We start from the raw sequence: 27,842 nt of genomic DNA, 5'->3' as shown, positions 1-27,842 counted from the left end.
CAGGCTAGCTTTGTTTTAAAGCTGTTTTGAGAGCATACCAGCCTCAGGCCAACAGGTCCACATTTGTGCTTTTGTGACAGCTCCTGTCCTTGAACCACCGCAGCTCACAGCTGCTGTACTGAAGCTCAGGTTTCATGATATGCCAGCAAAGACCTTCAGAGGCACCCACACCCATCCTGGATTTCAGCTTCTGTGCTGGCACAGCCAAGAATGGAGATAACATCTAATAAATTTTAACGAATGGTTAAAAACACAGAGCCCGCAGGGGAAGGGAAGGACTCCTCTCCCAGCTGAGGAACGGGAGCCAGTGCATGAAGTCAAGGGTGAAGAGCTGTAGGATGGCAGGGCACCACATCAGCTCTGTCCCTGCTCGTTACCACTTTTTGGGCAGTGGGAGCTGATCGGTGTGGCGGCATTCGGGGGTGTTCATCATCCTCCAGCAGCGGAGCAGAGGGCTGAATGGAACAGGCAGGGCACGCAGCTGCTGTGGTTGCTGACAGACTTTGGGAACGATCACTGCCCGCCGCCTCTGTCAAAACAAACACAAGATGAGGTAAGAAGGAGATAGAGGTGTCCATACCACATCTAGTACAACAGGGCAGGAGACGCATTTCCAACAAGGCTGTGCTCTGGTTAAGGTGGACACTGGGCAGGCATCAGCAACCAGGTTCCTCAACCACACTACGCACAGCTTCGGGCCAGGATGCATCTGAAGAGCTGCTTGTTCTATCTGCACTGCAGAGTCCTAGCTGGGATATTTTATTTATGAATTAGCAAAAGTTTTTGAAGGATTTTTTTCACCAGTAAAATCATTATTTTAACCTCTCTGATTTTATGTATTTATTTTAAAGAAAGAGCAGGAGGATGAGATCTGAGGATCCTTGTTCAGTCTGTCTGGAAGCTCTGAAATGCAGGTGAGCCTGTTTACAAACATCACAAGGCAGAAGGAGTTCTATGCTAACCTAAGCAAACTCTTCTCCCCGATGCCTGTAAATAAATATTAGCATTAAGAATGGGTAGTTTTTATAACACCAGTCTTGCATGATAGCTTTCAGGGCTTTAAGAAAGAGAAATATGAAGCGAAATTAATTTCCGTCTCCTGCTCTCAGAAGGCATAGCCTGTTTTTCAAGGGGGTTTCAACACAGTTGGCAGGGAGAAGTTCTGTGAGAACTTTTGGTTGCTCTGTGGCCCCTGTTGCAATACGGTCAATCCCAAGGATTTTCCCCATCCTTTACTTTCCCCTTCCTACTCTGCATGTCCCCACAACGTTTCTCACAGAGCAGGCTTATGGCCATTTTCCACAATATTTCCACAATGAAAGCCTTTTTCCAGTTGAAAATGGGCTCAGAGACCCCCGTTTTGTCCCTCCTGCTCCTCCACTTTGCATGAAGAGGCTGGGGAAGCAGCTGAGGCTCTCACCTCCAGTCCTCAATCCCAGCACATCTCAGATCCTGCCTAGTGGTTCTCAGGGCAGCAAAAAAAGCAGGATTTCTAGTGCAGAAAAGAAAAACTCTTTCCCTTTTTTAAATGTTGAGGTCTTCTTTTTCTTTTTGTTGTCCCTCGTGAAAAGCAAAACCCTGATGTGTCCTATTGCTCCCCTTTTGCAGATCTGCTCTGATTTGGTGCACAGAGTTCTTTCCCCCAGGCTCCGCTGGACACAGCTAAGGGTGGTGGGAATGTGGGCAAGGAAGAGAGTGGACTCCATCTGGGATAAAATAACTGCTATTTATGCAGCATCCATTGACGCCCAATCTCCACAGTTCACATGATCAGCAGGTCCCTTTTACACTGTGTCTGTGGCAATCTCACAAATAGGCACATGTGCCAATTAGCCATGACAGTGGTCCAACCAGAGATTAACAGATCACCAAATCCCGCACCAAGCAATGGCTGCCTGGCTCACGTCTGCAGGCACTGAAGGGGAAAGAAGCCTCTAGGAGGTCTGGGACTTGACTGGCTCGATCTGATCCTCAATGAGGACTAATTGCCAGGAGGGAAAGACAGAAATATTCTCCCTATTGTGTCTAAGAACAGAACATCCTCAGGGGAGCAATTTTACCTCTTTTTTTTCTCAGCGGTGGCTTACTAGATCATGTCTGTCAAGGTCCTGAAGCTCAGCAGCCTTGATAGTAAGGACCTCTGAAACACCATAACTGTCAGCAGAGATCTCAATTTAAAGCTTTAAGAGGGGAGAATCTAATGATTTTGCTCGATTGCCCAGTCAAGCAATTTACCTTGCAGGTGTCTCCTGGAGTGGATGCCACCTGCCCACTTTGCAGGTCAGAGCAGCTGCCCTGCATGGCAGATGGTGGCGCAGAAGGGATTGCGGTCAAATTCTCTGCTAATGCAAGTGGAAAGCTCCTTCAAAATCTATGGAGCTGGCCCAGTCGAGACTCTGGCTTGAGAGCACCCTGAGAGAATGACTCTGTGTAAGGGTGCAAGTCCTCCTGGTGAACGGGTGGCAGCGTCTTGATCTCTCAGACTGGTCGTTGCTTCCCTTTCTTGCAACACATGACCTATGGGGAGCTATTCCCATGAGAATCCATAGCAGGTGTGTGGCATTTCTCATGAAGGATGGCTGAGTGTTTGGCCAGGAAGAGAGAGTGAGGACAAAAGCGCCGATATGTAAATGGCACATTTATGAAAACATTACATTCCACACACTGCATCCGTAGTGGAGCAGTCAACCCCTCCTCTAACAAGTAGGAAAAGGCAGGCCTAATCTGTTGGAGTTTTTATAAGCCTGCCCATCCTTTACAAAGTAAGTGGTAACTGGATTCTGAGTTAACTGGATTCTGAGTCCGTATGAGCTGAGTTCGGGCAATCGTAGCTTTAGCCTACTGCAGATGCAGCAGGGGTGGGTGCGTAAAAGGAGCTTGTTACTGCTAGCAGATTTCACAGAAGCATGGGTTAAAAGAGGTGCTGCTGCCTAAGCATGGGTGTTTAGCATCATTTATGGGTTGCTAGGATATCTGAGATATTAATGAAAAGCTGGCAGATACAGTACGCAGTTTGTGCCCTACAGGAGGGCCAGGTAGGCTACCCCCGGGTCCCTGTGGTGGCACCAGGTGTCTATGTTTGGGCAACAGACTCCTGTCCCTCACATCTGCTGCTAGGTGTGCAGGGGCTGGGATTGCTTGGCACTTTGTACGGCTGTCACTCAGAGATGATGAGATGATGTGCAAATGCTGTATGCTGCTACCAGTAATGCACACAGCAGATCAGTGCAGAAGTTGAAATGCTCATGACTGCCTGTATAAAAGCTGCCAGTTTTATTTCCACTGGTAGAGCTGAGTTGTATATTGGGGTCAGGACTGAAAGCAGCCCTGGAATATCTTCCAAAGTAGGAATTAATCATTCAGCATCCTGTATGCTGCCACAGATATGAGTCATTCCAGAAAAAGCTGGGTACTCCCAAATTGGGTACCTTTACTCTTTTGGGATTTTTGGGCTAGGTATCTGCCAAGGGCAAACAATGGGATCAGAGGGCATGGCAGCTGGCAGAGGAGGTCATAGCTCCTCTGAAGCCTGTTCTTCATCAATCTCTACTTCTAAGAAGGTCTCACTGATCTCTGATACATTCCTGCCCCCACCTGTGGTGGTTGCCATAATCCCCCATCCTGCTGCTGAACCTGGCTCTGTGGACCACAAAGGCACTCCTAGTGCCTTCAGTACTTCTCCTCAGCAGCAGATGTATTCCTAGCTCTGCTAATGTTGGTACTGATCCCCTCAAACTGCGAGAGTCTCTGTAGGTTGCTCTTTGCTGGTTCCTTTGCTGGTTTGAGGTCGTCTAAGTGTCCCATCGGCTTTTCCCTGCTGCGCCCACACTGCAGTTTATGCAGGATAAAAGCTGAAGGTGGATGCATGATGCGCTTCAGAAGTGACAGGGCTGCTGGGTAAAAGCTCGTCTGCAGGAGTGTGATCTCTTTCAACACACCGTAGGACAACTTCCACCATTAAAGAGAGTTTGGAGCTGGCAGAAATTGGGGAACAAGGAATTTGGCTTGTCATTATCACTGAGTGAAACCACAGGATTCTTCTGCCACTTTTCTCTCTGTCTCTGTGCGGGCAAAGCTTCCGTGCAGACTGCAAGGAGGCTTGAATGAGTATGAAATGCAGGCTGTAAGTGGGTAAAGACGAGGATCTACTTCTTGTGCAAAGGGTGGTATGGTAAGGGAGTTACTGGAACAATCATATATGCAGTCTTTGAGGCAATAATAGCATCAATAGGGAATCAGGTACAGATTATTTGCCTTGCCCAAACCAGTAAAGACAAGAGTACTCACGCCCTGGAGGTGACTCTGTGCTTACACCTCTACTCTGGGGTCTGTAAATCCGCGCTTGCCTTCGTTAACCAGAGTGGGCCTCTCAGTTCTTGTGTGCCAGACCAACACCTAGAGGGAATCACAAAGAGTTCAGGGGCTCTGGATGCCATGGAAACACCGAGAGCAGCGCATCCTTCAGGGGGAAACCTCAGCAACCCGGGGCTTGCAGCTGTTTGAAGCATGTGATTCGAAGGGGTTGAACCTGGGAGACGCTTCACAGGACCGTGAAACAGTGACAAGGAGGAGGGATCATTCTGGACCGAAGCCCCAGGCTCAACCCTCTGCCGGTTCTCCTGGATTTTGGAGAAGCACACTGTGCAAATTTTATGGCTGAGGCTCTTTATTAACACAGTTACAGTGCATAGCACTAGCCGTTCCTCAGTGTTCTCTGAGATTCCCATCTCTGATGCACTTGCCAGGCTCTGCCCGTCTGTCCCAGTACTGTTCGGCACCGACATGCACCAGCACAGGGCAGGCACAGTGGAAAGTGGAGGAACATGGCAGGAGGCTGCAAAAGCAGCCAGGACCCAGTAAGGAGAATGCATCTCCAAGGTCTTTTGTACTTACTCACCTTTGTGCAGTTGGCTGCTTTGGGCTCCAGGCCATCCATAGTCACTAGATCCTTCAGCAGACTGGTTTCCTGGTAGCCTCCTTTAACTCCCTCCAGCTTGAAACTGGCCTGAGGCTTCTCCAAAATCAGCTTGATGCTGATAGCAAATCCAGCCATGTCAATAGCAAAGGGCCGGTTAGGGTCAAAGACGGTTTTCCAGCCCACCACCTTCCCTGCTGGGCTCACTTTTGGGGATTCATATCGCAGTCCCCCAACAAAAGCCACCGGCCAGACTGACACCCTCCTTGTGTAGCGCATCTGTGTGCCAGAAAGAAACGGTGCTGTGAAAATTCAACCCCGCGAGGTTTGTCCCAGCCCATTAGTGTACCCATCCTCTGCTTTCATTGGCACCTGTCCTCCCCCGTTGACTTCCCACACGATCGCACAGCTCTCGGCAGCACAAGCTCTTGTTCACCTGTGCTGTTCCTTGAAGAGCTACAGCTTGCAAAGCTGCAAGGGTGTTTCAGCACGTCCTCTGAACACCAAACTCACTGCTTTTCTGTGCCCACGTTCAGTCCCTCAGAAGAAGGAAAATCTTCGGTTTTCTGATCTCATCTGAACTTTTATCATTTTTTGTAAAATTTTCTCAGTAAATGCCAAACACAACTTCTGCAAGGCCTCTAGCTCCGTATTATCAACTCCACTCACTCCAACTTCACCCTCATGCAAGTAATCTCCCTCCCTGACTGATGCATCTTTGTCCTCATTTATTGCAAATTCCCACTACCGTTGTTCTTCTGTCCATGGCTACTGCCTAAAAGAGCACTGTTTTATTGAAACTGTCAGAAAGGACCTGGAAAGAAATAAGAAAGGATGAGCTTAACAGAGACCTAAACAATTCTGAAAACTGGAAATGTGTTCTGATGCGTAACTCTGTATTTCAAGTGGTGTAGTACAGTTTGGCTTAAATTGGTGACAAGGGAGTTTACTGAATAATCATTTTTTGCAAATTTACAATAGACTTGGCATCTCACAAAAGCCAGGTTTCCAGCAGAGGTCTGGGCAAGCTTCTGTGATCCCAGGGGCACAGCCCTGTTGTGGTGGCTGGAACTCGGAGTACAGAAGGGCAGCCAAGAGAAAAGGTGAACTAGAAAGTCAGTCAACTTTTCTAACATTCCCTACCCATCACACCCCTGCAACAGTGCAGATCTATGCTTTACCCGAAGTTTGTCTTCAGTGCTTGTTTAAATCAGGTCAGCTCTCCCTGAGGAGAGGTACAAATTCCAGACTATATATCCTCTGGTCCCTGGCAAAAGGGGCTCCAGCTGGTGCAATGTTGTGTGAGTGGCTATTTGCATCTGCAGCCTACACCATGATGGCTGTGAGCGTGTCTTGTGAGCATGGCTACTGGGTTTGCATAACCGTGGGTTTGCATCTGCCCTATAGTCAGCTCCCACTGAGTGCAAGGCGGGCAAGGAGATCTCTAGGCAGCATGCTAGAGCCCTTGCCTCCCAGCTCGTGCTAAATGTCCACATGCTAGTCCTATCTTAGAGGTCTTTGCAAGTGCATCTGGCCTTAAGAGGCATTACGGCTGTATCCTGCTTTTCTGTCCCATGTAATTTTGCGGCTCTTACCTCTTCGAAGAGCTCCAGGCTGTAGGTGTTATCATCATCAGCAAAATACACTACCCCTTCTGGTGGTGCTGTGTTGCTGAAGCTGTCCCTCAGCCAATGCAGCCCCAGGTTCCTCTGTAGTGTCCCCCTTGGGGTGTGGGATGGGATCCAGGACAGTCCCAGCTTCAGACTCTTGGGTGTCTCCACATTGAGGTGGGTGAAGTTGAGCCCTGCCTTCTCCAGCAGGTTGGATACCAGGTTGGTCCTCCGGGGCGAGTCCTCCACCACCACCCAGTGCAGGTTCTGTACGTGTAGGAAGGTGTTGGCCAGACGGGTCAGCTCAGCTTTTTGGACTGGCCGGGTGTAGGTAGGGGTGATAACAAAGATGGTTGGCAGGGTGTCTGACCATGGGGGAGGCCTGGAGTACACATAATTCTGGATGACTTTAGGCGTTGCCCCTGTGCTTTGCTGCTGCCGAATGCATGATGGGAGGCCTTCTTCTCTCAGTGCAGATGTACCATTGAGAAGAACTTTAGAGGTCACGTTCTCATCTGTCTCTTCTGGGACAAAAGGAAGGAAGGAAGAAGAAGAAGAAGAAGATACATGTTAGAGAACTAATCACTGCCAGGCTGCCTCCTCTCCAGGGAGTGTCTGGGGACACATCTATCTGGAGCTGGTGCTCAGCACATCAGCATCCTCTCCCCAAAGCCAGCCTAAGGTGCATGTTTAAAGCCCTCCTAAGAACAGTTTGTGTGCTTGCTGTAGGCAAACCCCGAGGAGGCCTTCAGGCCAGTTTGTCTTTGTTTAACCCATCCCATGAGAGAGCATCTCCTACCAAGGGTTCGCACCAGCAGTCGTCACAACCACCAGCACACTGACACCAGAACTCTTGCACTTACTTCTCAACAGGCTGAGGTAGCGGGTAGTTGGGTACTGGTGCCACAAGGTTAGGAGAAGAGCCCATGGCAAGGCGATCAGGAGCGTGGTAAGAAGGTTACGTCTCCTCAGCATGCTGCAGAGAGCTTCCAATGCCCAGGCATCTCTCTACCTTTCAGAGCGGAAAAAAGAGTAAGGCCTCCGAATTATCAGTCACCGCAAACATTAGGACAGTAATCCTAGAGGCCAAACTAATAGACTGAGTTTGTCTTGCTTGGAGGGAGGCATGATAAATGTTGGGCACCAAACCAGCAAAGTGTTTCTCTAAGTATAAGTTTACGAGCAGCCCCATTAACGTTGCAGGCCTGAACCATTATCCAGTTGCCCTGGCCAATTCCTGTGCTATTGAATAGCAGCTTTTATCTATTTATGTTGCTATAAAGAACTGCCCCATGATGAACCCACTATCCTTGACTTGGGGTCATTCATGCTGCTGATTCTGAAGCCAGAGAGGACTGTTACTTGCCCCCTCTCTGGGGCTGGTATTTATTGCTGAGCTTTGTAGCGATCATTTAATTTGCTTCTTTTTGTACAATTTTTTAAAACTCTGTGCGAGATTCGTGTTCCTGCTTATGCAAGTGGACAAACCAGAAAATGTCATGGATCCTCAAGATAGCCAGCATCTCTTTCATTCCTGCAGTTTTAATTCCATCCTGCTTATGCAGGTGCATTGAAGCAATCAATGATTGCATGCCTACTAAGTTTTCCACGAAATCCCTGCCTCAGTCATTCCACGCTGCTGGTGATGCCTGCTGAAAGTTTAATTATTCCACATCCCTTTCTACTCCTGGCTTGCAGTGTTTGGCCACTGCAGCATTTAGTTTAAATCACAGACTTCAGAAGACTTTAATTTCTTTCTTAGCATTTCTATAATGTACGTGATCGTGAGAACTGAGAATTGCAACACTTAATGTTTAGTTTTGAAACTCCTTCTATAAGGTGAGAGGAACTAAAAGAAAATAAAGAAAAATAAAGGGAAAAAGTATCAGGAATAATCAATAACAGGGGGTGGCTTATTTACAGATGGTCGAAGCTACAGTAGTCCTGTGCTTGATTTTTTGTAATTGTTGAGCACCTTCAGCTCCCACTAGTTAATATGAATAATGAGCAATCAGTCTGTCTGGAAATCAGATCCTTGTCTTCTCAAGGTAGCCATGCCTTCAACAAAGTAGCCAACAGTAATGATCGGTTTGGAAAATACAGACCAAAGTATTTGGACATCTATTGCAGACCGCTTGTCCAGGGACATAACTCAGCCCTATGTAAAGCCATGGTGTGATGAGATCCCTTTCCTGACTCACCTGTTTGAGCGACCCTTAACAGCTTGTGCGCAGTAACTCATATGAGCATGACATCCCAGAGACAACTTCTGGAAGTCCAACATCAAATGGGCTTGTCTAGTGCATGTGCTGCCTTCGGTGTGGCTCCGGCAGACTGTCAGTCAGGAACATTTTCCTCCAGCTTCTACCTTCTGCTTTGGTCCCTCTCTGGGTACAAAGTCTCCTGATAGTGTTATTACACACCAGCAACAAAAGCAGTGCTCCAGAGAGAGATATCCACTTCTGCTGCTGCAGAACAGCAGCCCACAGAAACACTGAATGGTACCAAGTAAAGTTTCTTGTTACCATCTGAGGACTTTCTGCTATCACTCCAAGCAGGTTGCCTGATACCTGATAGCTGGATTTTATCCCCCTCTCCCTTCTGGTAACATCTGTAATCTGTTTCCTCTGGGATTACCCTTCTGATGCCAAATATTTCTGCTGGTGGACTTCCTTGCTACCACAGCGATGCTCGCTAGGAGGCTAAAAAGAGCATAAAACTTTCATAAGCCTCCTGCAGAGAGATTTCTGTTGGGAAACTACAGTCACACATCCCAGAAACTGGAGAACTGCTGAACGGCACAGCCCCACCGGGCTCTCTTGCTCTCCTAGGCTGAAAGCAATTTGAGGAAAGAGGATGATGGCATCACCCTGATACAGAGGATGGAAAGGAGGTTCAAACTGGTTGGCTCTACATTCCTACACTGCCAGGGATTTCCTAGATGTACTGAAGGCCATTCCTCTAAAACAAAGGTCCTCAAAGGGACATAGGCACGTTGAGCGCAAAGGAAGCTCCTTGCCCCAGATTTGGGCCCGACAGCTCCTCACCTGTGCAAAGGGGAAGAATTGCCCTGCTTCAGCCTTAAAGAATCATGTGAGAAGAAACATGACCACCGGTCCGAACGGGCTCTGCTTTGCAGTGACAGCAGCCACATGGTACTCCTGGAAGGTGTCAGGGGATGCTATGCTAAATTAATCCTCTGGGACCTTCTTGGGAGCTGCCTTTAATTTTTTCCCTTGACATTTTACCTTGGTCTCCTGACAAAACAAGGATTATGCGATCGCAGGGCTCCTCAGTGCCCTACTCTCAATAACTATCAAACCCATATCAGCAAAATCTGACTGAAGACTAGCATGTCTCAGCAAGTCTTCTGGCAGGCAAGTAGATACTCACGAGCCCTATTAAGGAAATTGCTGCAACATGAGCTCATTCTGTGCTAGACACTAAAAGTACCATGCTGGAGCAGTCCCTCTAGGGAACCTATCTCCATTGCTCCCCAAACCAACCATTTGTGGTTGTAATCTCTAATGCTTCTAGCCCCCTTACTCAAGGAACACCATGGTGGCCATTCATCTACTTTCAAGCAATGGAAAAATGGATGAAGAAGTGGGCCAAGGAACTTGTGTGGCCTGGGGCACATGGCATTCTTTTGGTGATGCCAGCAGGAGCCTTGTACAGCAAACATGCTGGCTCTGCATAACTTCATTGCTTTCTGATGGCCGGGTCCAGGGCAGGTACAAGAATCTTCTTCAAGTTTTAGTGCCAAAAGCATAGGTGTTTCGTAAGCCAGAGATCTTGGCTAGACACAGGGCAGGATGGTGTTACCCACAGCGGGGGCTGCTTTCCCGCCAGGAAATCCTTTCCCTTACCAGTGTAGAAACACAGAGCAAAGCTTCCCATCACCTGTGGCCACAAGAACAGAAAAAGCCACCAAAGAAATCCAAGGAGGGCTCCGTGCTGACTTGTAGTGGCAGCAGACACTAGGTCCACCTAGGCCCAGGCTTGGGATCATCACAGCTTCTTGCTTCCTCTCGTATGCTTGCAACTACTAGCACTAGAGCCAGGCAGCCAGTGTTTTTTTCCCTTTAATAAAAGCCCTTAATTACACAGGCACAGTTTCTATGCAGCGGGCCTGCCACTGCTGCAAACTCGGGTCGCTTCTGGAGGAAAGGAGAAGAGGAGGCGGCGGTGGCAGCTGTGTTACCAAGAGAGCACGCAGGAGAGTGGATCAGAGTTAGAAGAGCTTTAACAAATTCCCTTTCTAGTTCTTTCTCCTCCTCCTCCTCACAGCCAGCCCTGTTCGTGCTTCCCAAACACCGCTAACAAGCAGAGATGCTGTCTGTGTGTGCAACTCCCCTGGTGCTCCTTGCTTATTTATTTCTACATGCACCCTCTCTCTATTGCTTTGCCAAAGCATGCAATGCTGAATGAGTTAAACTCTCCATAAAGCACCAGGTCACTTTTGAACCTTACAGAGATGTCTGACTTTTACCCCATTTTCAGAATGGAATACTTTATTTTCTCTTTAAAACCTTACCTTCTCTCTCCCACTGCCGCCCCCTGCATCCGTCATGCTCGTGCTCTTCTCTGTTCCTTTACATCTTTCACCTGCCTTTTCTCAGTCCTCAAGACGCTCTCTTCTTCCCTGTTTCCAGGATTAGAGGAATCCCCTGGCCTACTAATAATTTTAGCATTCATCTTCTCTCCTTCCCCACACAAAGGCCCTTTGCATTTTCTTAATGTGCACCCCGCATGGAATATTTGCCACAAAGTGGTCCATTAAAGCATCAGACCATCCTTTTGAAAACACAGCATCAAAACCCAGTCACGTGTCAGTGCCTCTGGGTAGCCTGATGATGGCCCCAGTGGGGCTTATGGAGGTTTACTGCACATAGTTTTACCTACTTTTTATAATTAAAAACAAAGTCCCCTAAGTGGCTCAGATTAATTGCATGCCTGGCTGGCAGGCATTGCTGTGTGTATTCTTGGCACAACCAGCTACCTTCCTTCTGCCTTTAAACCCATTCAGAGCAGATCCTATTAAATGAGATTCAAGATCAGAAGAAAATTTTGTGATCATCTAAACCCACCTCCAGCGATCATCCCGTAATTCCTGGGTTTAAACTGTAGAGGGCAGGGACTGTCTCTTAATGTGCTTGTACAGTCCCGCACTGATCCCAACAGGAGCCTTTGGATGCGATTGCAATACAAATATTATTGATTGTACTCTTTTGCTGGCTCTTCTCCTCCCTTGCTGTTTCCCCTGTCCTGCCTATTCCCCTTTGTCTTCCCTTTTCTTTTTTTCCTAGTGTCTCCTGCAGCCCCTGTTTGTGTTACACACCCTTAACAACATTAGCTGGATGTTTGATGGATGCCTTCAATATGCTGCCTGTAGCCTTCTTGAGCTGTTTTCCAATTACACATCCCTCTCCTTAATTTCATCCATCAATCTTCTGTTCTCCGTTAAAAAATAAACAAACACACACACACAGAGCACAAAGCTGAGTATGATAGGGACAAAATGTTTCTCGTACTACTCTCACTTCATGCTGCTTTGTCAGACTTCTCAATTCCCGGGACACAACAGCATCCCATCTCCGTTTAAGCTCGTGTGCTGCTGCAGAGAGCATTAATCTGAAAGGATTCAGGAGAAGAGAACGAGAGAAGCACACAAGGGGGCAGAGCCCAGCCCCATCCTGGATGCCCCAAACTGATGGTGAAGAGAAGCAAGATCTGGCTGAGGCTCAGAGCATCTCGTATGACCGATCCCTTCATCTGCTGTTGACTAATTACCAACACAGGGTACAATTTGCTACAGGCAAGGCAGCTCAGATGTTGGGAGAGGGATAAGGATTCCCAGGCTGGAGAACAACCCAGGCAGCCTCCCTCTTCAGATACAACTTTAAGAGGTTGTGACTTTCTCCCTGAGTTGCAGAGTAGTTTGAAAGGACACCTTGGGTGAATGGTAGAGAAAGGTGAAAGTTAGGGAGAGGCCCAGCAGACCGGGGTTTAGAGGGCTGACGTGTGAGTTCAGATGCCTGCGGTTTTCCTATAGGCCTGTCGAAAAGCTGCTCAATTTACGTCCTTTTTGATAACTCAGAAACAGTCAGGATCACACGGGCTTTAGCAGTTCTCTTGTGAGGTTCCAGTTCTGCCCACCACCTGCCTGATTCAGCGTGAGAACCACACCTTTCCAAAAGTTTGCTCTGCAAGAGAGGTGATTTTGCAGCCTCTGGTTCAGGGCAGCCAGCCTGTCCGAGCCAGGCTTACAAGACTCTGAATGCTGGAGCAACCCCAGCCCCAGGACTGTACGTCTGTAGTCTGAGACACAGACTCTAAAGATCATTTATCTTCCCAGAGGGACAAATTTCACAATTCAAACTGTCTCCCGGGAACATCCCGCCACCCGCTGTAGAGACTTTTCTAGGCAAGCACCCAAAGCAAACTAGTTTCAGCTAATGGAGACAAAAGCTTCAAGAAATGGCCCCTAATCTTGGTTTGTACCCTGTTTGCAAGCCTACCATTCTGCGTGTACCCGGGAGGAGAGAGGTGCGGAGAGGGGAGGAGAGAGGGGTGTGAGGAGCAGAACTGGAGCAGAGCTGCCAGCAGGTTCAGACGACTCTTAATTTCACGCACCAAAACTGTCAGCGGGGTTTTTGGTTTGTTTTGCCTGCGTTTTGCTGCCTTTCTCCCCTAGCCCCTAGCCACCTTGAGGAAGTCCATGCAGATTTCATGAGTTCCCTAACTCCCGGTGTGGGAGATGTGATGCTGAAGGCAGAGCAGGGAGCTTTCAATTATTGATGAGAGCGACCTCTCTTTAAACAAGGAATGCATAATTCATGGCAGCGCCGGTATTTGTGGTGATCAGCAACGGCTCTGTCTCTGCTTTGCTGAAATCCAGAGGAAGCCGCTGTCCCCTCTCCCCACATTCCCCCAGGCCCATCAGAGCCTTCAGCCGAAACTCCAGTACTGTTTAAAACTGAGACACGCCGAGATGCCGCAGCGCTTCCCCTCACCAGGCAGTCTCCTGCCTGTTCGAGATGTGCACAATAAAGTGGGAGGACAGATGCAAGGAACCACAGAAGTGGGTGGAACGGGTTACTGTGCTGGGATAAGCAGGGGTAATTACTGTGCAAACACAGCCACAACAGGACGTTTCTTGGCAGCGGAACTCCTCTGACCCCGAGACAGGTCTGCAGGAACGGCGTGGATGTAGGACAGAAAGGACAGGCTAGATCTGAAGGACAGTGCCTGAGGGTTCACATCCAGCTGCATTCCTTGTGGGGGTGGGAAACAGAAGGGGAAAAGGGAGATTTGGTTTTCTGCTCAATAAGCAGCAATTTCTCCCCTAAACTCTGATGGAACTGGGTGCCTGAAAAGCAGAGGAGAAAAAAAAAATAGGACGAGGTTTTTTTTCTAGGAAGGTAAATATTAATGATGGAACAGGGAAGGGAAAAGCTCTTTCCTCAACCCAGAACTGGGATCTTGACCTCCCAGTAGCAGAGGCAATGCAGGCCACTGTGGTCCTCTCTGGAGGTGGAAGGGTGCTCTTCTGCTGGGGATTTTAATTGTCCCTCTGCTGAAGACCTCCTGAATGGCTCCAGGCAAGTGACGCCCACCAGCCATCTGAATGAGATGGGTATCTCCCTGCCACTTGTGGGAACAGAGGCTGGGGCAAAATTAAGTGAGCCCCCTGGAGAAACAAAACCCAGAGAACTACAAATAATAAAACAATATGGGGAAGGACGGCCAGGTCCTTCCCCAAGGCAGGAAGAGTGGAGCTACCAGCAGCTGTGGGGTTTCAAGGTTCAGCCCCATCCACACTTTGTCACTCGGTGCGCGGGCTCCTGCGGACACAACTTCCCTGGGAAGTGAGTCACTCCCAGTGAAACAGCCGCCCTTCCCAAGCCCCCACGCTTCTTCCTCAGATGTAAAGAAAGGCTTCATCCTCTCCCTGCCAGCTCCAATCCCTTTGCCATATGGGACTGCAGTTACTTCAGCTCAGAAACCAGGCTTGTCCTTGGGGAATGCGCCGTGCATCCCCCCACGTCCCTCCACCGCCCGCATGAACCCAAGTCAAGCATCTTCCTCCAACCTTCGTCCGTAAACAGCTCGGCACGGCGCCTTTCCCGAGAGCATCCTTATCCCAGGCGTGTGGCTCGTGCCTCAGCAGCTCGGAGCGGGGGAGGGGGATGCTTTATACAGGGCTTTGTTCCCCAGTTAAAAAAAAGGCAAAAAAAAAGGCAAAAAAACCCCAACAGAAAACAAAAAAGAAACGTTGACGAAGCTAATTAAATCTGCTGGCTAGGTCCCGCGGGAGCCAATACTTTTGAGACAGCGCGTGGCTCAGCCTGCTATCCCCAGGTAGATCAAGGGTATCCAGGCACTATCTGGGCTATCAGCAGGAACATAGATAACCCAGTTCAGATATAGACTAGACCTTGAACTTGGCTGCAAAGCCCAGCTATGCAGGAAGCCTTCCGGAGCCTGCAAAAGGAGGTCTAAACCAGGCTATTTTTAGTCAGCCCAGACCCAAACGTCCTTCGTGATCAACCCATGCGACCTGTCACCGCCCTCCTGTTCCCCTGAGGTTTGGCGAGGGTGGGCTGTGACTCAGAGGGACACAGCCCTCCGCCCCGTCCCAATTTCTCTGCATCTGCACTGCAGAGCCATAATCCAGGGGTGCCAGAAATACCCAGAAGAAGATTGGCAGCTCAGGCCCAAACAGAAGCAGGAGGTACCAGATGTCTCCTGAGAAAGCCAGCTCTCTCCTGAGAGACCTCTCCGCTTGGAATTATCCCCTCTTGAAAGGGAAGTCGGGGGCTTATTCAAATGCCGACTTCTCTCCCCTGCTGCCGAGCTCTGGCAGAACCGAGGTCCTTTTTAGGTGCTGATGACTATTACAGAATAATCATTCCAAACATATCAGCGTGAATCAGCCCAATATCTGCATTATCCAAAAAAAAAAAGCTTTCTTTTTTTCCGAGGAGGCAAAATAATTCTAAGGAAGCAAAAACAATACCGGATTGTTCCAAAGTATCTGTACATTTCATCCAGAGCTTTCCCTACTGAGTTAACAGCTGATGCCTGTTCAGCGGGAGTGGGAGCTGTCATTTTGCAGGTTTCTTACAAAAGCAGAAAGGAAAAACCCATAGTATTTGCTTCCAGAACATTTTCAAAGACGGAGAGGAATTACTTTTTCAGAGAAAAAGGCATTAGGCATTATTTGATGGATAATTACACTTCACAGGTGCTTGTTTAGGGGGAAAAAAAAAATCACGTTGATCACAAGCTCCTTGTAAAGATATGGGGCCCAAAGGCCAATGCTGTTCCTCTGGTAGCAGCCAGGATGCAGAGACAGGCTTTGATCTTAGCTATGTGTCAATATGACATCAAATGCAGACCTCCAGAGGAACATACTATCACTAATGCACACTCTCGATTGATTTAGACAGCTTGTTTTCCTCCTGCTTTCAAAGGCAATGTCGAAATGCTCTTCCCTGCTGGACTTCCCAGTTACTCCTAGGGAGGGCAAAAGAAACCGAAGGAGAAGCTGCTCTGGCTGAAATCACACTGCAAATGAGTGGAACAGCAATTATGCCATTTAAAACACAGACATAGCTAAAGATGTCTACTGCCTTCCCAAAACCCATGGAAATACTGCCATTTTAATGGTTACACGTGTGTGCTGGCTCCCTGAAGAATCAGTCCAGACCCCTTATTGTAGGGAAACAACTGTGGGGAGAGGATGTGTGCGGTGTATGGACAACAGTCCCCCAGAGATTTTATTTGGGAATGCTGGCTGAATTACGTGATCAATAGAAACATCATGCAAACAGAAAATTTGGGCAGAATGTTTTCGTGAGTGGCTGCTCCATAGATTAACACAGAGCGGACACCAGCCGGCACTGATGAGTTGCCACCACATCATGCAGGCGTTGGTTAAGTGAGAAGCGGAAAGAGGAGAAACACCACTTTGGTCTCCTTAAGTTGCAGCTCTCTCAGCTGTGTGAAACGCGCTCGCTCTATAACTAGTTGAGACAGTCCAAAATGCTAATTCTGATTTCTTCCTCCGAATAAATCATCAACACTCATTAGATTCGCCACTTGCTGTGTGGCATCCAAGTGTCATGCAGACTCTTGTAAAAACAAACGTAGAATGGAGAAATAAAGTGGCACCTAGAGAATTGTCTTTTGCAATAGATATATGTTACGGTCCGCTGCTCGATTTGTACCTTAAATGCCACAACTGATCCTACAGCTTGGGCTTGCTTAAAAGAAACGCCAGAATGAAAATTAGAAAGTCAGAAGACTACAGTGTTTATTCTCCTGCTCTCTGCATGTGAAATGAAAGGGGAAGAAGAGAGCGAAGGCAAGGAGGGCCAGGAAGGTGATGGCCAGCATCCTGCGGAGGCTGTCCTGCTGTCCTTCCCTGTCCTAACAGGGAAGATGTTAACTCCGGACGACAGGCAGCCCACATCCAAATTAGGTGCCAGGGCATCTGAGATCTGAGATCAAGTGGGATTCCCACCTTCAGGGAATGCCAGGGGAGCAGTCAGCACAATACGCGAAATATCTAACTTAGGCACTGGCAGAAGATAACGCTACATCATGACAAAAAGAAGTTTTTCTTTCTAGAAAAAGCAAGCAGTGGATGCATTTTGGCAAACTGGTGATGGAGCTGAGGAGCAGCAAAAGCCAAATGCCCCTTTCTGACAACAATCCAGTCCTACTGGAAAGAAAAGGTGTAGGTTTTGGCTTCTGTTTTTCCAAGTCTTGCACTGTTAAAATGGAAGAGGCTTTTCTGTTGGGAAGGTAAGGAAGGCTGCGAGGAAATTGAGGGCAGACGAGCTCACAGCACGAGAAACAAACTCTGCTCTCTCTTTTCAAGTGCATGGGACTTGCTTGTATAGGGACTGCACTCTGCTTTGCTCCTTCATGGCAAATGAAAGTAACCTGGGCTGAAAGTGGTCTTTGCACGTCGTGTCTAATAAACCTTTGTAGGAATGTGTCTGAGAGAAAATGGTCACGTGAGCCAGCCTCCCTACTATGAGAGATTAGATTAAGAGCAAAACAGGTGGTAGAAGATGGAATCAGTACATGGGAAAAACGGGAACTGAGAAGGTAGAAAACATGTTGTGCTAATGACTAAGCAATTTACTATGTGAATTCTTGTAACCAACCTGATCTGTGAATGAACTGCATGGACAGTGCGTGAACAGAGACTGTAAGCCAATCATATAGCTGCCGCTAGCGCGTGCTCTTATTGCCTGTCTATATATACTCTGTGAAAACTTGAATAAAGGGAGAACGATCATACTCATATTGAGACTCCATCGTTACTCCAGGTCCGTCTCCCACTCCAACAAACCTTCTCTTGGGAGGGAGGTCAGCCTATGCTGCATTGTACTCCTGGGCTTATCTGTGAAGTTGGGTGCTTCAGGCTGCTCCTGACCTGGATGCAATAAGGGGTTGGTGCTACCCTCCAAGCCGATAAGTTGCCTGTTCTGTCCGTCCCTTGAGCTTGGAGTGTGATCTTTGCAGAAATACCAGCAAGAAAATACTGGGAGATACCTCTCTCCAGCTCTTACATCTCTGCACTCAGGGCTGCTGGGGAGTGCAGATGGGCTGCCAGTTGGCCTTGGGCAGAATAACTGAGGGACAGGTACATCTGGTTGGAAAGAGAGATGAACTAGGCTTTTTTTGAATCCTTCTCCACACTTTGAGAGCCCTTTGAGCTCACTTCAAAGGCAGATAGGTTGACCTGAAACAGACAAAGAGCCGTCTTGTTGAAACAAGAAATGTTCTGCTCCTGTAAATCTTAGAGATGGACCTGAATCTGTCCTGATTCTGGGGGTGAATCTGTCTCTCTCCTTGTGCTGGGGGGAGGAAAGCACCCTCTAGTTATCAAAAAGCTTTCTGAGCATTGTGTCAGTCTCCCCACAGACAAGAACACTGGTAAAAGTGGCAGCTGCAAAACAAGAAACTGGATCTCTAGAAACTCAGGAATGCCTTAAAACAGGGGTTCTGATTTGTCCTTGCTGGACAACGAATTCCTGCCCCCGGAGCATACTTCTGGTTGCTTTTCAGAGTCTTTGTCCTTAACCAGATTCTGTACATTATGCGACCGATGAATAATCTTTTCTCTCTTTCTGCAGTAAAGTCTCCTTCTTCAACTTATTAACTCTCTCCCGGCTGAGGGATGCTGGGTGTTGCCCAAATTGGGCTAACCTTCAGATGATGTTACTAAGGTTGTCCCCACGCACTTCCTCCCCAGGCCCCTGCAATCTGGGGGCACAGATTGCTGCATCTCTGGCTGGTGCCTGGTGTGATGGGGAATCAACATCAACAGTTGTCTTCTAAGGGTGTCCTCCATGTGACGGGTACCTTGGTGTTTCTGAGCTACAGCGGGGTGAGGCCAAAAGCAGTTCTCTGTGAGGACGTTTGTGTAGGTCAACAAGCCAGGTGAGGCATTCCCAGCTTCCCACATGCACACGTGAAGGTGCCTAGAATGTGCCTACTTCCATCCCTTACCAGCTCTGCCAAAAATACCCCTGAAGGGTCAGCAACAGTTCCTAGGCAGGGGAAACATCCCAAAACCTCTTGGGGAGGAAGAAGGAACTGGCCTCCTGCTTCTGCTGTTGTAACTGTTCTTTAGGCCATTTGTCTTTGTCCTGATGCTCAGGTCACAACCCATGTTAGGGTTAGGAGATAAGTATCTAGTATCAGATTTTATCTGTCTGGTAAGTGTGATGCAGACGGGAATACAAAAGAGCAGAAATCGTGCCTAGTGACTATTTTGCACCAGTGTTTAACAGCTACAGGACTTGCTGCACTATGAACAAAACTTGCTGATGGCAGCTTATCTACCGCTGAATGGCAGTAGGTGTTGACAGGAGAGCCATGGGGGTCCTCTGCAGCACCTCCAGAAGAGGCTATTATGTGGGATGAAGTGTGCAGAATTTGTCTAGCAGGCTAATGTTGTGGCTGGGAGTGCAAGTGGGGAGACTGGTCATGATACATGAACAGTACCGTATTTGCTCTCAAGAAAGTGACAAGAGAAGGAAGCACCACGCACCGTGTGCTCTTGGAGGTGGTAGGAGCAATTTTTAATTATCCTTTCCCAAAGATCCTTTGGGGTAAACTATATTCACCCACAAAAGTCTTCTTAGCATAGAGGTCAGCATTGATGATCTCAGCGAAGTGCTTAGCAGTGTCCTGTGCCTTCCCTTGTAATGGAGCTGCTGATGCATATCAAGTGATAAGAGATTTGTTGTGGTTTCCTCAATGCTCCAAGAGTCCTGTTCTAACATGGAAGTTAGACACATCACTTCTGCTGTAGAGAAAGTCCTGTTATCATTTGATAACATGCTGCTGAGCACTGTAGGTTGGAGGAAAATAGGAAACAACACAATAGTTGCTAACCAGAATGGGAAAAGCACTGGGATTACTGGAGGATCTATGGAAAAGGCTATGGGCTGCTCCAGTGCAAGAGGTGCTGGTATCCCACAGTGGAGGGGAGATGTGTGAATGAAGGCAGCATAGGGAGCTGGATTGGAGAGGACACCTGAAACACCTAGTTGTTGACAAAACAGAGGCTGCAAGAAGTTGATGGAAGTAGGATGAAGGAGGCAGTTCCAAGGGGAAAAAAAAAAATTGGGTGGGGCAGAAATGCTGGCCAGGCTGATATCTGCCACTTGATAGCACTTGCCAAAATGCAAATAATTTGTCCTTTCTAAAGATCTGCTAGGGGATACCTCAGCTACCTGGCATCGGGGGGTTAATGCCCCTACCTCCTTTCCTCTATTGCTCCATAGAGATGAGGAGCTGGCACACGACTAAGGGAGAAAAGAAACTTGCTGTGTACCTTGGAGCAGTAGGATTTGCCAGCTTGCCTCTGACTGCCCTGCCCAGCCCTGAGATCCAGCTCAGCCAAGCTCCTGTTTGACTTCAGCAGATGTTGCCTGTGGGCTTTGTAGAGGTGCGCAGGGATAATCAAGATTTGGTTTCTGTTTGCTGGCTAATTTGAGTCCCTGCTGTGAGATTTGGACCTTTCTGAGGATTCTATATTAGCTTTAATGATTAAAAAATTATTTCAATTCTTAGTGAAGAAGATGCATGATCTATCACTGAAGCCGCTTAGCAACAGGACTCATTAAGACACGTATTAGTACAGAAAGATACCCTTGCCCCAGCGTCCTCTTGGAATGGCTATCCACTCATCTAAACAAGATAAAGGTCTTTGCTGGCCTCCTCTGAGGCCAGAGGATAAAGCACTCAACTGTGAAACAAGATTTCTTGGTTCTTTTTCTGGCTTCAACTATGCATAAGTACGTGGATCCCGGCAAATCATTTCACCTGCTTCAGTGCCTCAGTTCCCCCACAGGTAAGATAAGCACAACAATGTATAAGCACTCTGGGGAAATGACTTTCAAGTGCCTAAGCTCATTAGAGAAAAAAACAACCCTTGCGGTGAATAAAAAGTGTCTCAGCCCCTTGACAGTAGCTTACACTAACCACGCGGTTTGCATTGCCCTCCTGAAGCCCGGCACACAGTTAGCTAATTATAGGTGAGAGAAAAAATTTTCTCCTAGCCCCTTACCACCTAATTGGTAGCCAAGTAGAGATGTTAAAACCTTGTTATCTGTCTCAAAAGAATTAATTTTAGGCAAAGCCTGGCAAAGTATTTCTGGTTATCCTTCAAGGAGAAAGAGGGCCTGCCAGTTCTGGGGCAGGATCTAATTTCACTCACAGGAACACTGTTAAAGACTATGTCTGAGAGGAGAACTTGGTGGTTTTTTATTCCCAGAATCATTCATTGAACCACTCAGGCAGCCCCATCCTCCTTATGAGGAGAAACTGAGTCAGGGAGGAGGAAGCGGGTATAAAAGGAGACATTTTGGTCCACAGTGTAAGAGCTGAGGCATTCCTGGCTCTTGGGCTTGCACAAGGGACATTGAACTTCATATCTGAACGCACAAGCCTTGGGCAGACCTTAGTGTGGGGTGGGGGTAAGGGATGCGCAGGCAAAAGGAAGGTGAGGGAAGAAAAATGGGTGTGGGTGAGATATTAAGATGTGACTGAAACTGGTTCCTGAGGAAACGAGAGGGAACAGGAGAAGGGCTGAGGTTAATGGGGATGGGAGAGCGGGAGAAAGGAGAGGAGGAATGAACAAGGGCGAGGGAGCAGGAGACCAAATGGGACAGCAAGCAGGAGGCACAGTCAAAGCATCTGAGCTCTCTCTGAAGAGATTGCCTATTTTGCTTCTGCCTTTTTTCTGTGTGATCTTGCCTTAAAATTGCAGGAATGTGGCAGCACAGCACTGACGCTCTGATTTATTAATTCCATCCCGTCCCACCAGCCCATAAAACAAAAGCATCTGTGTTTGCTCAAGAGGAGCACATGAAGGGCCTCATTCACGTCAGAGGTGGAGAGGGAAGCTGGCAGATACAGGAAAGTCATCGGCGCCTCCTTCCTTTTCACCTTTGTGTGGGTCTGGGCTGGGGGAAGGGCCGTGGGAGGGAAGGATCCAGAGGATGGATGGGGTATCAGGAGGGAGAAAGCTAAGATCACTCTGGCAATCCGCGCGGGAGAAAGTGGATGGGAGGCAGGACCAAATGAACACACTAGGCTGGACCACCTAGCATTAAGGAAGGCACCCCAGAAATGCAGAGAGGAGAAGATCCCTTGCTGCCACCCGGGCTTGCCCAGCACTGGCCTCTGAGGTGGCACTTTGTGCAGTTTTGCCCCGATGAATGGCAGTCCTATTGCTGTGGTCACAGCCAGGGCTTTCAGGGAGCCTAGCACTGTTGCCTGACCTGTAGCTATGGTCATAACCATAATAGTAAATTAAATCTGCCAGTCGTTGGAGAAATATCCCCTTACAGCTGTTTTTTAGCATGGTTTTGGAATGAGGAAGGCTCAGGGTGAGATGAATATTAACTATCCTACTTTTAACGACTGGGACACAAAGAGGGAAAGGAGCCAGCAACCCCTGCTCCTGCCAGGCAAGGATCAACTGTGCTGTTTCTAGCAAGGGGCACTGTGATTCTGTGATTCTGTACTGGGAGATTTCTGTCAGACACAGAGAGCCTTGCTAAAGCTGCATCTCTACCCCTGCCCTCAGAGACAGTGTCTTCAGGAGCCAGGCTGCCCTGCGACACCACACGGGGAGCATCACCTCAGGGGAAGCAGGGCCTGCAAGCTACTGCTGCCCGCCTGGTCCTTGGCTTTTTCTCCAAGTTCTCCCACACAAGGGCTGCCTAGGAGCAATCCTGCTTCGCTAGCAAAACGCAGTTCCCATGTGCCCTGTACTCCCACACACAAACCCACTGTGAACTTAGAGAACGAGACAACATTGCTGCTCTAAAATCTTTTATCCAGAGCCGAGATTGTCTGACTGCTAACCCTGTTCAGCTCCCAAGTAATCCCAGCACTTTGCTTGGTTAGAGGCTGGCTGTACTGGGAATAAATACCCTTGCTCTCATTGCCAAGGGGTAGCATCTAAAGAATAGGGCAATACCGTTCTCTTTTGTAATGCAGCATTATTCATAACCCAGCACCACAGAAAGTTGCCAGGATGCTGGCAATCTATGAAAATCAAGAGCATAGGCAGGGGAAGCGCCACTGGACCAGCTCAAATCTCATCAGAACTTAACCTGAACCCGCTCCAGCTGACAAAGGCCAAACCTTTGAGAGCTAAGTGTCAAAACACAGGCTGGAAACCAGAATTTTTTTGCTTCTGCATGGAAATGAAAATATAACCCAGTGATCTGCATTCGAGCGTGTCTGTCTCCTTTTGTCCTTTGTCTCTTACATTGATCAATGTTGTGGGTTTCAGAAGGTACAAGAAATCCTGCACTAGACAATTGTGAGAGGTTGAAGCCTGAAGATTTAGATCTATTTCAAATGGACTGTCCTGTCCAGTGATGAATGATCGACTATCCATCAAAATGTCTCCTTTTTTCCCCAAATCCTATGCTCAGCACCAGCGGCATCTTGTAGCAGCGAGTTCCATATGTGACTACGCACAGCATGGGAAAATACTTACTTTTATCATCAAATTGCTACCTTTCACATTTTCCTGAACACAATCCAGTTCCTCTGCTAAGAAGAGCCATGTAGGGAGGCATTCATTCTCCCTGTTCCACATTGCTGATAGCTTTGGTTTTCACCCTGATGTCCCTCCTCGTTTGTCTCCCTGAGCTAACTGGTCCCATCCTAACAAATCTCTCTATGTGTATCAAGCATTTGTGGGATTACCTGCTCAGAGGAGGGACGAACGGCAAGTGAAATCTAAAGGTCCCTGTGCTGGAGCTGCGGATCCCAGCTCTGTGTCACAGCCCTGGGAAGCCGTGTCTCCCGAGGAAACTTAGCTCACATTTTACAAATCTGAGGAATTTTCAGAGTGCAATGTTTTTATCTCAGGGAGAAGGATCTCAGAGAGCCCCCCGCACTGTGCGGCGGAGGAAGCCAACAAGGCAGTTGATTGAACACTTGGGAATGTTGGCAAAGTAGATAAATTCGAGCTCTTAAGGAAAGACCGTCGGGAGCACTAATGTCACATGAGAGTGAGCTAGAAGAGACTTCAAGCTCTTAATTATGAGCTCGCACAGCTTAAAACAGCATGAAAGGACGAGGCACCGACGTTTTATAAGTGTGCTGGTCGCAGGTCAGGGTGTAGTTTGAAGACATGCCCCAACCTGGAGGAATGGGTGGGCTCTGACCAGTGTCCCTTTCGAAGAGCTGGCTGTAGGCAGTCGTGCCTGTGCCTGAGAGGAGGGCGACGATAGCCACAGGTCTCACCCACGTGCTGTATTTATTAGTCTTTCATGGTACCGGTAGGTTTTAAATCTCAGTCCTGTTAGGCTGAGCTGCTTCCCAGCAAGTGCTTCTCAGAAATGCAGGGGCCTTGTCTGGGAGACAGACGATCTGGGGCTGTCTCAGCTCTGACGCTATCAGCTGCAGTGTCTCCCTTGGAAAGTGGGGGTAGTCATCCTGACAAACAGCTCTGTATGTGGGCAGGGAGTGCTCTTAATCACGTATGTGGAGTACTTTGAGATCTCGGGATGGGAAAGCGGCGTGGACGAGCATAATGCTTATTATTAGACAGAAATGCCAGAAGCAAAAAGGGCAGAGCAATTCTAGACTTCTCCAGGGCCCTCCAGGTGTGTGGGACCTGACTTCCAGTCTAGCTTATTACTACCTTTTTAGGCTTCTTTTATTAGGAACAATTAAATATAAGGAGGAAGGGGACAGATATCATCTTTCCTGTGTACATCCTGCAGAATAATTGCAGAGCTTTCCCAGAGCAATTTTACATGCTCAGTAAAGGGCATCTTTGGAGCCTATCAAATATCTCATCCCTTGTAGGCTTATATATGAAGGCTTGCAGCATACATCAGGAGATCTCTCTGTTGCTCCCAAACGTTGCCCTGCTGGAATAGGAAAGACAACTGGGAGTGCTGAAGAGCAGGAGGAAGAAAAGGCCGTGGAGGAAGCTCCGGGAGGTGGATGGGGTTGTGGGGTAGCTCCTCACGGCTGGGATGGCAACATTGCCTCCCGAGGCACCGGTGGGAAGCCAGAGGTGACTGTACCTGCAGCACCAGCAGGCACAGCACCCGAGGGAGAGGGGCAGTGGGGGTTTGAGCTATGAAGGCTCTGAGAAACAGGGGGATGTGCAGGGCAGGCAGTAACTCTGGGGAAGCGGGGAGAAAAGCCATCCGAGGGTACGGCTGGAGTGAATCCACTCCAGGCTCCTGCCAGCAAGCTGCCTGCTAGGTACCACTTTGCTCTCAGACACTAAGGACATCTCCTGGTCTGCTGCTGAAGCAGAGGGAAGTTCCCTGCCAGAAAGCACCTCTACTGATGCTTCACAGGCAAGAAGAAAGGATGCTGGGCATACGGGAGATAGATACAGCCCTTGAGCTGTACAGTACCACCTTGCACACTCCACAGGGAAGATACTATTAGAGGACACTAATCACAAAGACGTCCCCAAACCATGGAAAGAATGTGAATTTAAGGGCTGTACGTTGTAGAAGTATATTCTCGCTTGCATACATTTAGCTGCTCTATAGCTCTGCACAGCTCCCTAGGCAACAGTGTTCCCAAATGACACCGTAAAACAGCCCAAAGGTGCGGGAGCCTCCCTTATTAAAAATCTTTGCCATGGGAGAAAGTGTCCTCAGTCCAACTGCTTTACTCTCCATCCCGTGGCTGCTAAGTGTCTTGCAAGTCAGGCTGAGGCCCATTGCTCTAAAGGTGGCTGCATCTCAGCTGTGCTCTGTGTCAGCCGATTGAGTTGCTTTGGGATTGCAAGGTTGCCTAAATGGTTTATCAATTATTGTAATTATTATTATTACTACTACACTGAAAATGTCAAAGACGCCAAGAGCTTTAATTTGATCTCATCCGATTCCTGAAATACCCAATACTACGCGTTGGCTGCTCAGCGCATCTGCCTCCGTACATTAACTGCCCTGCGGAGCCTTAATTCAGTGCAGACTGAAGTGCGCTGAAAGCGATATTGAAGTCGCTCCCGGGAGGGCGGGAAGGGGAGGAATCATGGCCACTGGGCTCCTGGCCTCACACCAGGCCGGCACAGCGTGCGCTTGGCCGCCGGCGCTCACATACGCTCTGTGTCCCAGGCGTGCCTGCTAACAGATAGCTTCCAGGAAATCATGGAGCAGGTACCGACCGAAAGTGATCCCAGCCCCACATCCTGCTTCAAGGCACAGAGAGAAGGGGACTGGCGGCACACTTGGCTGCAAACAGATGTGACAGGCTGTCACACGCAGCTCGGACAATGCCCCCCTCCTGCCCTGTAACCCTCTCTGTTACCTGAGACTGATCTGCCCATCATCTCCTACCAAGGTGCCTCATTTCGGAGTAATGATGGCCTCCCTTCTGTGAGGATCCTGTCCTGCTGTGTCTGTGCACTCACTCCCAACTCGCCACCAGGCCCCTGGTCCCAGCCCTCTCTGAGGCTGCTTGGTGGGCCAGGGTTGGCAAGGCATGAACCTCACCATCCATTTTTCCCTTTTGCACCAGACAAGATTTAAGCCCGAGCAGAGGTGGGTGATCAGGCTCGTGTGTGAAGCCGCTGTGCCCTGCTACACTCTCCACATAGGTGCCTTGCACAAGGAGGCCTCCTCTGGGTTCAGGAAAGGAGCTGAAAGCACCTGCAGAGGCTGCATTGTTCATGCTCCCCTGCTCCTCGCTCAGCTGTGCAGGCTTCAAGTTGCCGGACGGGTATTAATTGCTTGTCATTATTGCTCACTACGGTGGTGCTTGGTGCTGCCCCGCTGATCCAAATGCCCCTTCTCCCAAGCGTGCACAGAAATTGCCCCTCGGACGGTTTGCCTAAGGAGTTACGGAGGAACCAGCTGCTTCTCTCTGGATTTCCAGCACCTGAAGGTTTTTTCCGCCTCTCATGCATTAGCTGCTGAGCCTACCCCTCCTCTCCCCTGGCCCTGGGCTGGATGGGCGAGTGGCAGGAGCAGGAGGGTGAAAAAGAGTACTTTCCAACTCACCTAGGAACATCCACCCCAAACTCTGCTCCAGAAAACCAGCAAGTGCATCCCTTGGCAGGGGCGAAAAGGGGCTGAGTCCTATCCCAGCCCTCCTGCTCTTGCCCTCTCCCAGTTCACCTTTCCAGAGCTCCTCACGGGGATGCCAGCTCGGGGGTCTGTTCCCGCCGGGGGTGCGTGTACCCCAGCACAAACCCCGCTGCCATCTGTGCCTTCAGCTTCCCCGGTACCTGTCACGAAGAGGGCCAGTAAAACCTCCCGTGGGCAGCGGGGTGCCAGGGACCCGCGTTTGGGTAACCTGGCGGGAGATCCCGGCGGCGCTGACTCGGCCGGTGCTGCGGCCGCGGATGGACCGGCACCAGGACTGGGGGCATCTCCCCACAGCTGGAAAATTCCAGTCTGGGAGTGGGATGTTGCGCCTCTGGAAGGTGCCCGGGCCTGGGGAGTGTGCAAGGACAGGGGCTCCCCGTGAAGCTCGCAGCCGGTTGGGGCGCTGAGCACGGATGAAGTTTGGGGACCCGGCTGCTGGTGGCGGGGCAGCCTACCCCTCCCAGCGCCAAGCCCTGGGCACCCGAGGTGGACGGCAAGGTCACCCCTGCATCCCCGGCGCTCCCCCCGACATCCCCAACCCCAAAACCCCGGTGTGCCCGGGGAGGGGAGGGTGGCTGTTCCCGCTTACCTGGCGAGATGCGCCGGTCAGGGCGGAGATGCCGGGGGCTGCCGGGGGAGCATCGCCCGCCGCCGGGCGGAGGGGTGTCCTCCGTGCGCGGTGGGACCGGGACCGGG

General features: G+C 49.3%; 1 protein-coding gene across 2 annotated transcripts; it reads right to left on the bottom strand.

The window, feature by feature from the left end:
* Nucleotides 1–27,842, bottom strand: LOC128915343 (galactosylgalactosylxylosylprotein 3-beta-glucuronosyltransferase 1-like). 2 transcript variants are annotated; one of them, XM_054215600.1, is made up of 6 exons: nucleotides 27,736–27,842; nucleotides 7,389–7,537; nucleotides 6,511–7,049; nucleotides 4,898–5,194; nucleotides 4,288–4,395; nucleotides 1–529 (listed from the first exon to the last, which is right to left on the bottom strand). In XM_054215600.1, the coding sequence occupies exons 2-5, from the start codon at nucleotides 7,498–7,500 to the stop codon at nucleotides 4,309–4,311; spliced, it is 1,035 nt and encodes a 344-aa protein (XP_054071575.1). In that variant the 5' UTR covers nucleotides 7,501–7,537; nucleotides 27,736–27,842; the 3' UTR covers nucleotides 1–529; nucleotides 4,288–4,308. The 2 variants fall into 2 exon arrangements, with proteins under 2 accessions (XP_054071575.1, XP_054071585.1); XM_054215610.1 differs by having other exon boundaries at nucleotides 6,511–7,046.

This window comes from Rissa tridactyla, chromosome 1, assembly GCF_028500815.1.
Source record: "Rissa tridactyla isolate bRisTri1 chromosome 1, bRisTri1.patW.cur.20221130, whole genome shotgun sequence".
NCBI lineage: Eukaryota > Metazoa > Chordata > Aves > Charadriiformes > Laridae > Rissa > Rissa tridactyla.
The sequence above is the reverse complement of the archived record's forward strand: the minus strand, read 5'-3'. Positions and strand labels throughout refer to the sequence as shown.